Source organism: Neophocaena asiaeorientalis, unplaced genomic scaffold, assembly GCF_003031525.2.
Source record: "Neophocaena asiaeorientalis asiaeorientalis breed wild unplaced genomic scaffold, Neophocaena_asiaeorientalis_V1.1 scaffold67, whole genome shotgun sequence".
NCBI lineage: Eukaryota > Metazoa > Chordata > Mammalia > Artiodactyla > Phocoenidae > Neophocaena > Neophocaena asiaeorientalis.
This window is the reverse complement of record NW_020173731.1, coordinates 7,471,514-7,484,489: the sequence shown is the minus strand read 5'-3', so window position 1 is coordinate 7,484,489 and position 12,976 is coordinate 7,471,514. Positions and strand designations below refer to the sequence as shown.

The following is a 12,976-nucleotide window of genomic DNA, read 5'->3' as shown; positions in this document are numbered from 1 at the left end:
GTGTAACCACCCAACCATAGCAGAGGCCCTGTCTTAAGTGTGCATTTTCTGTGGTCTCATAATACTTCCCGCTGATCTATGTCTCTCACGCTAGATTCTAAGCTAGACCAATACAAATCCCAGTGCCTAACACGGAGAGGTTCTGTCAGCTCAACAAGTATTCATGTAATGCCTAATAACATTTTTCAAAGTGAATGTTAATTGCTCATTTGTCTGTGCTCTTCACTAATTTACAGGCTCCTTGAGAGCAGAAACACTTCCCTTTTTATCTCTAGTGTCTAAGATTCAGTAGGTGCTCAATAAATCTTGATTAGAAGGATGAGTGAATGAATGAATGAATGAATAGAGCAAGCTCTGAAGGCTCTAATTAACTCAGTTCCAAGTGCAGCTGGGGGAAACAGGAAACACCAAGTATTTTCTAAGGCAGATTCTGAATGTCCTTACACAAGCTTGATTGCTATTGGGGCTTCATGCTAGAATCCCCAGATGGCAGGGGAGAGGATGGCTCAGCTATTTCCTCACCTAAACTCTATCGCCTCTTGTTACAATCAGGTGTTCTCCCTGCTGGTATTCAAATAACAATAGTACTAATAAGAATAATAGTATCTAGCACATGTAGTTTACTAGATCTCAGGAAAACTTTTATGCACTTATGTCTATAACTCAGGTACTCTTCTAAACAACCTTATGAATCAGATACTATTGACATTCTCACTTTTCAGATGAAGAAACTGTGCATACGGAAGTTCAGTGACTTGTTACCCAAAAAGCTGAGGTTCTAACATGGGCCATCAGGCTCCAGCATCCACTATTTGCTAACTGCTGTTATGGCCTTGTCTCCAGGGGACCCCCTTGAACCAAGAAGCCTGCAATTTGGAACCCTACCCTGTGTTCCCATTGGGTTCCATCGTTTCCGTCTTCAGACAGCCTGCCCAGAGCTGCTGAGTTCCCTTTTGTCCTCACAGATCCTACTGAGCGAGAGGACGCTCACCTCCCTTGCCGCTAATCATTGGTTCAGGGCAATCATCGGTATCTAAAACAGATACAAGAGTCTTTTTTCTCTCACTGTCAGAGCCCTGTCTCCCAGTGCTACTTCCAACTGCCACACAGTGACCACACAGCACACCACATTGGGAGAAGCCAAGTAAATTGACTCTGCAGTGGCCTCTCTTTTCTTTTGATTTAATAAAGTTTTATTTTTCAAAATGTACAGTTGGTGGGACCTGTTCACGCATCTTCACCAGCAGCTGGGGCATCTCAGCCCTTGGTGTTTCTGGTGTAAATTACTTGAGCTCTATGCTTTGAAACCAGCTTAAAAATCCTCTACTAAGGAGCTCCTGAAGGGCTGCCCTGGCCAGGGAACCAGGAAGCTTCAGTCACTCAGAGACCACAGCTGGGGTTTATAAGCTTCCAGTTGGGAACTTCCTTACGGAGTTTCTCATATGTCGCTTTGTCAAACAAGACTAGGTTATCGAGCTTGTCCCGAACTTTGCCTTTGGACCACTTCTTCTTTTTGGCCTTGCCCCCAGATTTGTTCACTGGGCCTCTGTCTTTCTTGGCCGACTTTCCAGCATCTTTCTTCTTCTTGCCATCCTTGGGCAGCATAGTGAAGCCGGGAGAGCAAGTGCTATCACTGCCGTTTCGCTAAGATCAGCAGTGGCCTCTAATGGGTTTGCCAAGTAGAGGGGAACCATTATCAAATTATGGAACTAGGCAAGAGCAGCCGCCTAGTCCTTGAGTCTGTAATAGAATCTTTTCTTTCCCACGTGACAGGTGAAAGAAAGAACACAAGGCCATGTCAGATGGGGTCTGCCATGGATACGGCTCCTCGGGGTGCCCACGATGACAGTGATATGACTTACCAGTCCCACCTTCTTTCATCTACCCATTTTGCCTCCAGCAATGCTCTCTACCGGCCAGTAATAATTTTTATCTCTTGGTGTCTTCTACTCAGAGGAGCTTTTTCAGAAGTTTTCCTGGTGAAGCAAAGGGTAACTGGGAAGCTCTTTGCCCTGAAGTGCATCAAAAAGTCGCCTGCCTTCCGCGACAGCAGCCTGGAGAATGAGATCGCTGTGCTGAAAAAGTGAGTGGGTCCTAGGGTTGGTCGAGTGCAACCGTGGGATAGCAACATTTCCTTCACACATTACCTTCGAGAAGGACTGGGGCTGAATTTCCACACCCAAAGGTATTACTCCCTTCGATTGAGCTAATGGGTCAGTTTGATCCATCAGCTATATTAGCCAGACAGCTGATTTTCTTTTTTTTTTTTTTTTTCAGCAAATTAACTAGTGATCAACTGATAGCAGAGTTGGTTTGTGTACATAAACCACAGGGTAATTAACTCAAAGGACCAAAAATCAATCGAGGGCCAACACCAGGAAGCATCCATAACTAAGGAAGCAGCACAAGATTTGGAAATGAGCCTCAGTTTCTTCCAAAGCAAATGCAGGTTCAGCACCCCGACTGTCATGAGGGAGCTGACACTAACAAATCATCAACTGTTTAGAGCGGGACTCATAAAACAAACCCTTGTGGAACCCCTATGGTGAACCAAAAGTTTATTAGGCATCAAGACCACCAGGATGAAACCAACAAAATTCCTTACCCTCAGGAGCTCGCATCTTGCGAACAGAGTCAAAGGTGCCCATAAGTAGCACCAGTCCCATTGGACGTGAGCCACACAGCAAAAGGCAGAGTTCAGAGGAGACAGAGATTCAGGTTGCCTATATGCGTGTTTTCACAAGTATGTGTTTCAGGTACATTTTCAAAGAAGACAGACCTTGGTGGATGAGTAGAATTTTGTGGAGGCAGGAGGGGCAGTACAGAAAGGGAAGTCTGGCCAAGAGTAGCATAAACTTTAACATAGAATCATGGACGGGCAAGGGATGTTAGGGGAGAGTTCGAACTGGAAGCCCCTGAACTGAGAGTGAGTACCGTCAAGGGACAGGAGGTGAAACTAAAATGGTCAAGTGGAATCTGATAATAAAGGGTCTTAGATGCCGTGATAAAGAATGTTGACTTTATTCTGTGGGCAAAGAAAAGCCATCAAAGGATTTTAAGTCAAAAGTCCCACGATCGGATTTATATTTTAGAGCCATCCCTCTTAAGCATGGTGGTGGAGGATGGATTGGAGGATGCCAGCCTAGAGGACAGACCAATTGCCAGACTTTCTCAATAAGGGATTTCTCAATAAGGCAAGGGATGAGGATGCAAGCAAAGGTAGTGGCAAGATCACATGGTGGCAAGAAGACTGGGTTCAAGAAATTTTTCAGAGAGAGAGGTGATTAGGTTTGGGGGTTGGCTGGTAGGAGCGTAAAAAAGAAAAGCATTAAAAAGACCCTGAGAAAGTCGGATCTCAAAGAGATATTTGTACACCCACGTTCATAGCAGCATTATTCGTAATAACTAAACCATGGAAGCAACTCAAGTGTCCATCAGTGGATGGACGGATAAGCAAAATGTGGATATACATGCAATGGAATATTGTTCAGCCTTAGAAAGGAAGGAGATTCTGCAGTATGTTTGCAACATGGATGAACCTTGGGGACATTATGTTAAATGAAATTAGCCAGTCAGAAAAAGATACGTACTGTATGATCCCACTTATATGAGGTACTTAGAATAGTCAAAATCATAAAGACAGAAAGTAGACAGGTGGTTACCAGGGGCTGGGGGCAAGGAATAATGGGGAGTTATTGTTTAATGGGCATAGAGCCTCAGTTTCACAAGACGATAACAGTTATGGGGATGGACAGAGGTGATTTTTGCACAACGATGTGAACGTATTTGATACCGCTGAATTGTACACTTAAAAAATGGTTAAGACGGAAAAAAATTGTTTATCATGAAACATATTAAAGTGTAAATAAAATATATATGTATAATTTAAGAAAAAAAAAGACCCTGAGATTGAGCTGTTATGTGGACAGTCATATCATTACTTGGGATAGCAAATGAAAAGGATGTGTAGGCTGAGAGGAAATAGAAATTGGTTGCAATATATTGAATATAAATATCCACCTATCTCTACATAGAGGTAGGTGTCTGGTAGGATGTTAGAGATGTAAGTCTGGACTTCAGGGAGATTAGGGTAGAGACTGTAAACTCATTGAGAGCAAGGACTAAGGTGGTCTTTCTTATCATTGCATTGTATCACCAGTCCCTAACAGCACAGGTGCTCAATAAATATTTGTTTAGTGAGTAAATCATCGATACATTACTGTTAGCATCGTCAGATTGTAAATGTAGTTGAATCCATCATGTAGCCACTGCATGGGGTCTGTATTTTTTTTTAATATCTTCAAGATGCTAGCTACTATTGATTATGTGTTTTCTATTTCCCCAGGCACTGTTCTAAGCATTTTACACGTCTTATCTCTTTTCATCCTGATATAATTCTATGGGAAAGATGTACTTTACAGACAAGGAAAGTGAGGCTTAGAAGATCTGAGTAAACCAGCCAAGGTTACCCAGCTAGTAAGTGCCTGAGTCAGACCTGAACTCAGGTCCAACTGACTCCGAGTCTAAGTTAACCCTTGTGCTGCACAGCCTTGAGTAAAACTTCTTAGAGACTTTCCTCCTGGATGGGCATGCACAGAGATGCTGCCTAGAAACCAACCCCGCAGCTAATATGATAATTCTGCTTGCCTCAGCCTCTGAGTAATCCCAGACAAAGGTAATCTAGGGCAAGGTTTCTTGACCTCAGTGCTATTGACATTTTATTTTTTTTTAATATCTTTATTGGAGTATAACTGTTTTTCAATGTTGGTTAGTTTCCTCTGTACAACAAAGTGAATTAGCTATATGTATACATGTATCCCCATATCTCCTCCCTCTTATGTCTCCCTCCCACCCTCCATATCCCATCCCTCTAGGTGGTCACAAAGCACCGAGCTGATCTCCCTGTGCTATGCGGCTGCTTTCCACTAGCTATCTATTTTACATTCGGTAGTGTATATATGTCAGTGCTACTCTCTTACTTTGCTCTTGACATGTTAAACCAGCTAATTCTTTGTTGTGTTGAGGGCTGTCCTGAGCATTGTAGGATGTTTAGCAACACTCCTGTCTCTACCCACTAAATGCCAGGAGCACTTCCCCCCTCCCCAGTCGTGACAGTCAAAAATGTCACTGGATATTGCCAAAGATCCCCTCAGGGACAAAAGAGCCCCTGCTTAAGAATCACTGATCTAAGGCATCCCACCGAACTGACCCTCAAAATGAGCATCTGTCTTACTTCTCACAATATCCTGGAACAATAATTTTGCAGCACTTCCTCCGTGGTTACCCATGAGGAGGCTTAGCTAACCAAAATCCCACCTGTTGAGGGATCACACTTCATGCGATGTTTCTGAAGGAGACCTGGATACCCATTTTGTAGAATAACCTAGTGATCGATGCTCCCCTAGCCTCCCTCAGTTCTTTTTTTTTTTTTTTTTGGTACGCGGGCCTCTCACTGTTGCGGCCTCTCCCGTTGCGGAGCACAGGCTCCAGACGCGCAGGCTCAGCGGCCATGGCTCACGGGCCCAGCCGCCCCACGGCACACAGAATCCTCCCAGACCGGGGCACGAACCTGTGTCCCCCACATCGGCAGGCGGACTCTCAACCACTGCGCCACCAGGGAAGCCCAAGTCCTCCCTCAGTTCTTTTAACTTTCTCTTTTGGTAAAGTTTAAAGAGATTCCTGGAGTAACAATGAAGTATTTGTTCCCTGAAGGCACGAGGATCAATTACCCATTCAAAAATATGAACTGAACACCATTCTGGGAATCTTTTCTCTGGAATTTCTTTGTGACTGCCTACTTATTTGGAAGGCTTCACAAGGACCCTATCTTCCTAAACATTGTCAACAATAGTCTCTGAAAGAAATAAAAGTTCAGCTGGGCTAGATCTGCGTTCTTTGTCTGGACAACCTGAACCATATACCTTTCTCCATTACCCTTACTCTTCCTCAGGATCAAGCATGAAAACATCGTGACCTTGGAGGACATCTATGAGAGCACCACTCACTACTACCTGGTCATGCAGCTGTAAGTAGAAGGTGACCTGCTTCTCCACACATGTCTTGCGGGGCCTTAGAGGACTAGAAGAGGTTGGTCGGTGATGAGGGAAAGATGGTGATTAAAAGACAAGTCAAGAATTAGTGCAAGAGACCCTGAAATGCCAAGAGTTCCTTCTGGTCATGGATTTGTCCTGAGTGGACCGAGGGGTAAAACTAGGGCTGATGATTGAGTTGGTATGTACCAGTGTAACCTTACCACTTGTTAAAATATTTCCTACCGGTCAGCAAATAGCTGTGACCCTAACCTGTCCATCCTTCCCTGCTTCCTTATACCCCCAACTTTCTGGACCTCCCCACAACCCTACAATTGAAGGGGTAATGCCTGACATAGCAGGAGGCCTCCAGAACCCTTCTCTGGCACCATAGCTTGAGTCCATTTTGACCAGTCAGTCCATGTCCTCTTAACCGGGCATTAAATATTTTAACATCCTCCAGGGTGAAATTACTGTGAGAGTAGAAGCCACAGGTAGAGAGATATCAACTCAATAGAAAGAATGACTTTCTCAAGAGAGAGGTACCCAATGTTAACAATAAGCTGGTATTGTGTGTGTACCCATGTGTAGGACAGAAATGGCACCCCATTAGAAAGGTGTCCATGTCACTGTCATATCCAAATAAGAGCTATGCCTGAGAGTGACTGCTATAGGGCGGGTCAGTGCTCCTGAGGGCTCAGCCTTAGGCTCAGAGATGCTTCTGTGTATAAAGTACACACTCACTCACACACCCATCACCCGACAATCTCAGCACAGCTGGATGCAATGTTTTTGACTGATAGGTTGATTCCTCAGAAATTTTAATGAGCTAACTCAGGCTGTTCACTCCTGGGCTCACCTGAGGCCCAGTGAATAGTGGTAGCAAGCAGTCAAGGGAGTGAGCTTGGAGGGGCCCAGAGCAGCACTAACAAGTAAGCAGGGACCATGTGGCACCTTAATGAGGCCAAGTCAACAGAATAGCACACAGTCATCCAGGTAGGAAGGTGGGCAGGTTTAGATGTCACCAAAGTATGTCAAGCATCCTAGAGCACAAGCTCCAGGACCCAGACCAGTCTGAGTCAGGAATTCATACCTGTGTACAAAGAGTGTCTTTCTCATGGGCCCCTAGCTCCCATAGCAGAGCCCAGAGCTTCAGGACAGAAACAAAAGGAGTAGGATGGTGTGCATTTTGATTAGAGAAATTCTACTTCCTTATTGCTGCATGGTGCTGTCACATGTGTATATTCACAACCAGTGTCGCTTGCAGCAACTACAGGGAATCAGGTTGCATCATAATGTATAGAAATAGTAAGAAAGTGACAAAAAATAAAACAGTCTGTCTTAGGAGGGAGTGAGTTCTCTGCCACTGATGTGTTCCAGTACTGTCTAGAAAACTTGGCAAAAATAGTGGAGAGAACGTTCAAGACATGGGGGTTGGACCTGACCTTAAAGCTCCTCTGAATCCTCAGATACCATACCATGTGAGCCTAAAAACACTATTACTATTAGAGCCACTGTATGACTCTACCTCATAATTTCAGCTTTACGTAGCTCAACTTTCCAAAATGAAGAAAGAAATCCTGGCATAAGCCCAGTTAGCCTCACCTGCACTTCCTTCTCTTTTCTACTTTGTCTGATTTCGGCTTCACCTCTCCCTTACATCATGGCTTCCTGTGTCCTAGGCCAGGAAAGAAGGCAGCTAAGAAACGTGTCCACAGGAAGCAATTATTGGCTTCCTTTTTTTTTTTTTTTTTTTTTTGACGTATAGTTGATTTACAATGTTGTGTTAGTTGATTATTGGCTTCTTGCAAAACCCTAACCAGAGGCATTTTGCACTTAAAAAACAACTTTCCAGGGAGAGGTCAATGGTTGACCCAAATAAATGACTCCCTAGTGATATCATTCCAGGTACCCAAAGAATGTGTTCTGAGGTTGGAGTAGTTCTCCCTGCACCCCTCAAATCATAGTCTGTGGGTACTTGCCTGTTCCACCACAGCTGTGTCCCCAGGACTACAGAACAAATGAATTCATGTCCCTTTGACCTGAAATAAGTACTGGATTCCTGCACTTGCCCCTGTGCCCACAGTGTTTCTGGTGGGGAGCTCTTTGACCGGATTCTGGAACGGGGTGTCTACACAGAGAAGGATGCCAGCCTGGTGATCCAGCAGGTGTTGTCAGCAGTGAAATACCTCCACGAGAATGGCATCGTCCACAGAGACTTAAAGGTGCCAAGGCGGGGCCCTCAATGGGAAACAGGGAATGACCCTTTAGGAAGCTACATGAGTCATGGGAAGTCTAAGCTCTGTAAAATGAGAGGGCTAGACTAGCTCATCCCTCAGATTCTAAAACAAATCTTGGGTGACAACAATCATTGTTCATTTGCACCTCAGCCTTTTCCTGTACTTTTCACTAGGCCTCACCCTACTAGGTCACCAAAATAATCCATACATTTCTTGGATTTAGCCACAGTCAAATTTAATAAATATTTATTGAAAGTCAACATTGCAACAGACACCTATCAGACTTTAGAGAGATCAGAGAAAATAAACTAAGGGTTGGTTTCCTCAACAAGCAAAACAGTCTTAGGGTAGTTAGAGATGAGAAGAGGGAAGGGTTAGTACATTAATAGTTATAAAGTTAAGCAAAGTCGGGCCAAAACCAAAACTCAAGGTGCTGGGTTAGAGGGGTTGAAGGTCCGGTAGGAAGAAGGAAGGAAGAATGGAGGGAGATTCGTCTGGCTTTGAAGTCAGAAACACAGGATGCCCCTCCCTAAGAAATTTCCTTCCCTCAGGGGAAGGAAAGTGATGCTTGTTTCATGTGATTATATCCTGCATTACATGATATTTCTCTTCTCCCACAGCCTGAAAACCTGCTCTACCTCACCCCTGAGGAGAATTCTAAGATCATGATCACAGACTTTGGCCTCTCCAAGATGGAGCAGAATGGTGTCATGTCCACTGCCTGTGGGACCCCAGGCTACGTGGGTGAGTCTAGGAACAGAAGGGAGGTTGACCAGTTGGCTACACTCCACCACATGGATGTTATTCATGAAGAAGGATTGTTGTAAGGAGACAGGGTTCAATTTCAGGGGTGATCCTGGTAGTACAGTCACTTATGAGGTTTAGGGCCAGCCAATCCATCTGGACCCTCCTGCTCACAAATCCTACATCTTCAAAGGCATCCTACCCCTGAACCTTCCCACTCCTCCTGTCTATACTTTTGCTCTCACTTTTGCAGACAGACTCCCTGCCTTTATCTAGACTAGGGACAGAGAAAAGATCACAAACCCAGAGATCAGTAAATTGCTGAGAGGTTGGCCACTAGACCTCCTTCTACTTTCTCCCAGTCGGAAGAAGACCTCAGCCCCCCAACTGGTGGTATCCTGGAGGCACAGTGTTGTGTTTGAATCTGAGGAACTCAAATATGGGTCCCCAAATATACACCCAAGAAAATACCCTAGGAAACTGGCAGAAGTGGGGCCTCCTGCCTAACAGCCCTATAGGCTTCCAGGGCCCCCCAGAAGGTGAGAGCAGGCAGGGTACCAGGAGAGAACATTCATGGAATCTAGGAGGGAGAAAGCCAAAACTCAGAGCATCCACTACTGCCCCTTCCCTCTTAACCACTCATCACCTGATTGGGGCTGGGAGTGGGAAGAAGAACCCTGACTCGACAGAGGGAAGCTTCTCTCTCCCCAAAAGAGAGGTTTGTCACTTACCAGCACATATTGAGTCCATTGGATACAAATCCCTGGTATCTGGGATAAATGCAGACAGCAGCTCACTACTGCCTTAGAGCTCCCTATCAGAGGAAGACATGGCCCATGCCCTCATGGAGCTCTTGATCTGATGAGTAGACTAAGCCCTGCCCTCAGAAGGTAACAGAGACTGATGGGACAGTTACTACTCAATGGAACTCCTCAATTAATGGAACTTCTGCTTTCAGGGAGATCCCAATCTAGTGGGAGAGACAGCCTTCACCTTGCAGATTTCCCTGTCTGCAAGGAGACACAAGGTCCCTGTACTGCGGGGTCCCCCATCTGAGTGGGGAGATATAAGCCCTGCCTCCAGAGAGTACTCAGTATAATGGGGAAAACATAGCCCTGGAGATCCCCAGTCTGATGGGGGAGTCATAGGCCCTGTCATGGGAACTTTCAGTCTGATGGAGGAAGATTTAGTCTGCTGGGAAAGACACAATCCCTGCCCTAGGGGAATTTTCAGTCTTAAAAAACAACACTATCCCAGGCGCTACCCTAGTCCTCTTCGCTAAGCTGCGTCCTGACACTTGTCCCTCACCCCTCAGCCTTCTCTCTTGCCCCTGCTCAGCTTTGACTCTGCCTTTGGTTTGCTGCAGCTCCGGAAGTGTTGGCTCAGAAACCCTACAGCAAGGCTGTGGATTGCTGGTCCATTGGAGTCATCACTTACATATTGTGAGTAGAAGCTGGCATTGGCTCAGTTCCTGAGGAATCTCAGAGCCTGCTCACCCTTTCTTCTCTCCTCCCCATCTCAGCTCCTTGAGTAGCATCCACCTCCAAAGCACGTGCATGTACACACGCACGCACACACGCGTGCACACATACACACGCACGCACACAGCTCCAAAGGCTCTTGTCCTGATCTCCACCAAGTTATAAAAACAGAGCTCAGTGTGAACCCACCGTTCAGCCACATGGCACTCCCTGTTTAAGCACCCCACCCCCATTTACTGTGTATAAATGTAGAGTCCCACTCTGTAGAATGAGCAGTAAAAGAGGCAGAAGCCAAGCTAAGCTTAGAAGCCAAGTGGGCAAAATGTTCACATCTCAGATTTGTCTCCTGGCGACGTCAGCCCAAGGCAAAATGATGGCCTGGATGAACCCGAACTCGGTCACTGCTCCTCTCCACACGTTCTCAGGCTCTCCCTTCCAAACCTGCTCAACGCCTCTTCCCCAGCATCCCTTCTCACCTATAGCAAACTCTGCTCTTAGGAAAATAACCTGCGATTAATCATTTACTCCTTAGTGTGGATACATTTCTCTGTTTCCTCAGCTTATGTTGAATAATGCTTCTCGTCATTCATCTACTCAACAAATATTCACTGACTGTCTGCTCTGTGCCAATCAGTGGTTTAAGTACTGAAGAATGACGAACAAAGGAGCCTAAAAAATCCCTCATGAAACTTACCTTCAAGTGGACGTTTCTACCATCCTTCTTAAAAATAGTTTATATATCATCTGAGAGTCAGGGGAAGTATGTGGAGAGGTGGTGAGGGTTTGGGGGGTATAATGATCAAAGAGGCCTTTCAGGGTGGCCTGTCCCACGCTTTGACTCCTGCATAAACACTTGACAGAACCTGCATCATTCCTGAATCAGAGGCAGACCCATGTCCTGGTCACACTGCTGGTGGGGACCTTTATGTTGCCTGCCTGTGTATATAGTGGGAGGCTGGACAGAGGGGAGAGGTTGGCCCAGGGAGGATGGGGTCGTTCAGCAGCATGTACCTTCCTATTCCACTGCAGGCTGTGTGGGTATCCCCCCTTCTATGAAGACACTGAGTCTAAGCTTTTTGAGAAAATCAAGGAGGGCTACTATGAGTTTGAGTCTCCGTTCTGGGATGACATTTCTGAGTCAGGTAAGACCAGCCAGTGTGAAGGACAAAATAACAGGCTCAAGGCAGAGGCTGCCAAGAGACAAGAGCTTAACAAAGGATGCCAGTCCTGGCTCTTGACGGTCCCTGGGGAATCTAACAGAACAGGCTCCAAGGAAAGTGGAGAAATCTTCATCTGGGTCAAAGGCCAAGTAAGTGATTCGCATCTCAGGTTAATGCTTTTGTTTTCCTGGAGGCAGAACCGCAGTATGTCTGGTAACAGTGGAGGAGGTGGTTCAGATAAGGGGCCAGGAGGGCAGAGCCAGGCACAAGGGAGTGTTCCAGGCAGGAGTGGCAAAACCAAGGCCAAGTTTTGCCTTTCACGTATCAAGATCAGGCGTCTGCAATGTCTGTGTGTGGGAAGGTTATGAGTGTTTGTTGTTGGGTCCATTAAGTGGGGATCAGAGCTGGGATAAGCTAGCATTCACACGTGTACCCATGTGCGGTGCTGGCCTCTGACTGGTGCAAATGTGCACCCGTGTGGCATCAGGCACGTGGGTGCCTCATGCCCAGAGATGTATCTCCAGTGTTGGGTGGGTGACACGGCTGCGTAGAGCCTTTCTGGTGGTTTGTGGTGGGTTGTTGCTAGGTGGTTTGGTTTTTTCTCTCTTTCAAGACTCTTAAAATTGCCTCTTTGGAAGATGAGCTAAAGCTTTCAGTGCCACCCACCAGCCTGGAAGTGAATTTCCATCAGTCATGAAATCTGGTCCTTATCTGTTGTATCTTTGATTGCTCCCCCTAGCCAAGGATTTTATTTGCCACTTGCTGGAGAAGGACCCGAATGAGCGGTACACCTGTGAGAAGGCCTTGAGGCACCCCTGGTGAGTGAGGAATGGGGGATGGGCTCTAGACCCTCACCTGTTGTTCCGCAAACACCATGCTGACTCGCTCACAGCGTGTTTCCTTGGAGTCTGCTTGCCCTAGCTGTTTACTGTTTGACATCCAAAGAGCACAGACCAGATCCAGCTAGAGAAGAAAATAGCATTTAAGTAAGTGGATTCTGACCCAATGGTGGCAGCTGGGTCATCTAGTCAAGTTCAGGAGGCAGATACAGCTAGACAGGTAACTTTGCCCTGTCCTTAAGAGCAGCATTTTACTCTGGGATCAAAGTCTGTTCCATGCAAGGTGCGCTGAGAACAATCACAAAGCAGCCAATTGGTAAAGCAGGTAAATAAATTCTTGAAACACTTCTTTTTTCATGCTACACCCCTGCTGGAAAATTTACAAGCTCCCCAATCGCCACCACAGCAAGCCTAGGTTTTCCCTAATCTGGCCTGACCCGTTACCTCCAACTTCATTTCTCAGGATTCCCAGAGTACCTTCTG

At 46.0% G+C, this 12,976-nt stretch overlaps 1 protein-coding gene across 1 annotated transcript in view; it reads left to right on the top strand.

Annotated features, from left to right (window-relative positions):
* CAMK1G (calcium/calmodulin dependent protein kinase IG) overlaps nt 1-12,976 on the top strand; it is a 28,677-nt gene that overhangs the window by 12,953 nt on the left and 2,748 nt on the right. Inside the window, exons 3-9 of the mRNA XM_024751053.1 lie at nt 1,955-2,083; nt 5,951-6,025; nt 8,116-8,254; nt 8,890-9,013; nt 10,380-10,455; nt 11,524-11,636; nt 12,394-12,472. Coding sequence (XP_024606821.1) covers nt 1,955-2,083; nt 5,951-6,025; nt 8,116-8,254; nt 8,890-9,013; nt 10,380-10,455; nt 11,524-11,636; nt 12,394-12,472 — 735 coding nt within the window. The remainder of the gene's footprint in view (nt 1-1,954; nt 2,084-5,950; nt 6,026-8,115; nt 8,255-8,889; nt 9,014-10,379; nt 10,456-11,523; nt 11,637-12,393; nt 12,473-12,976) is intronic.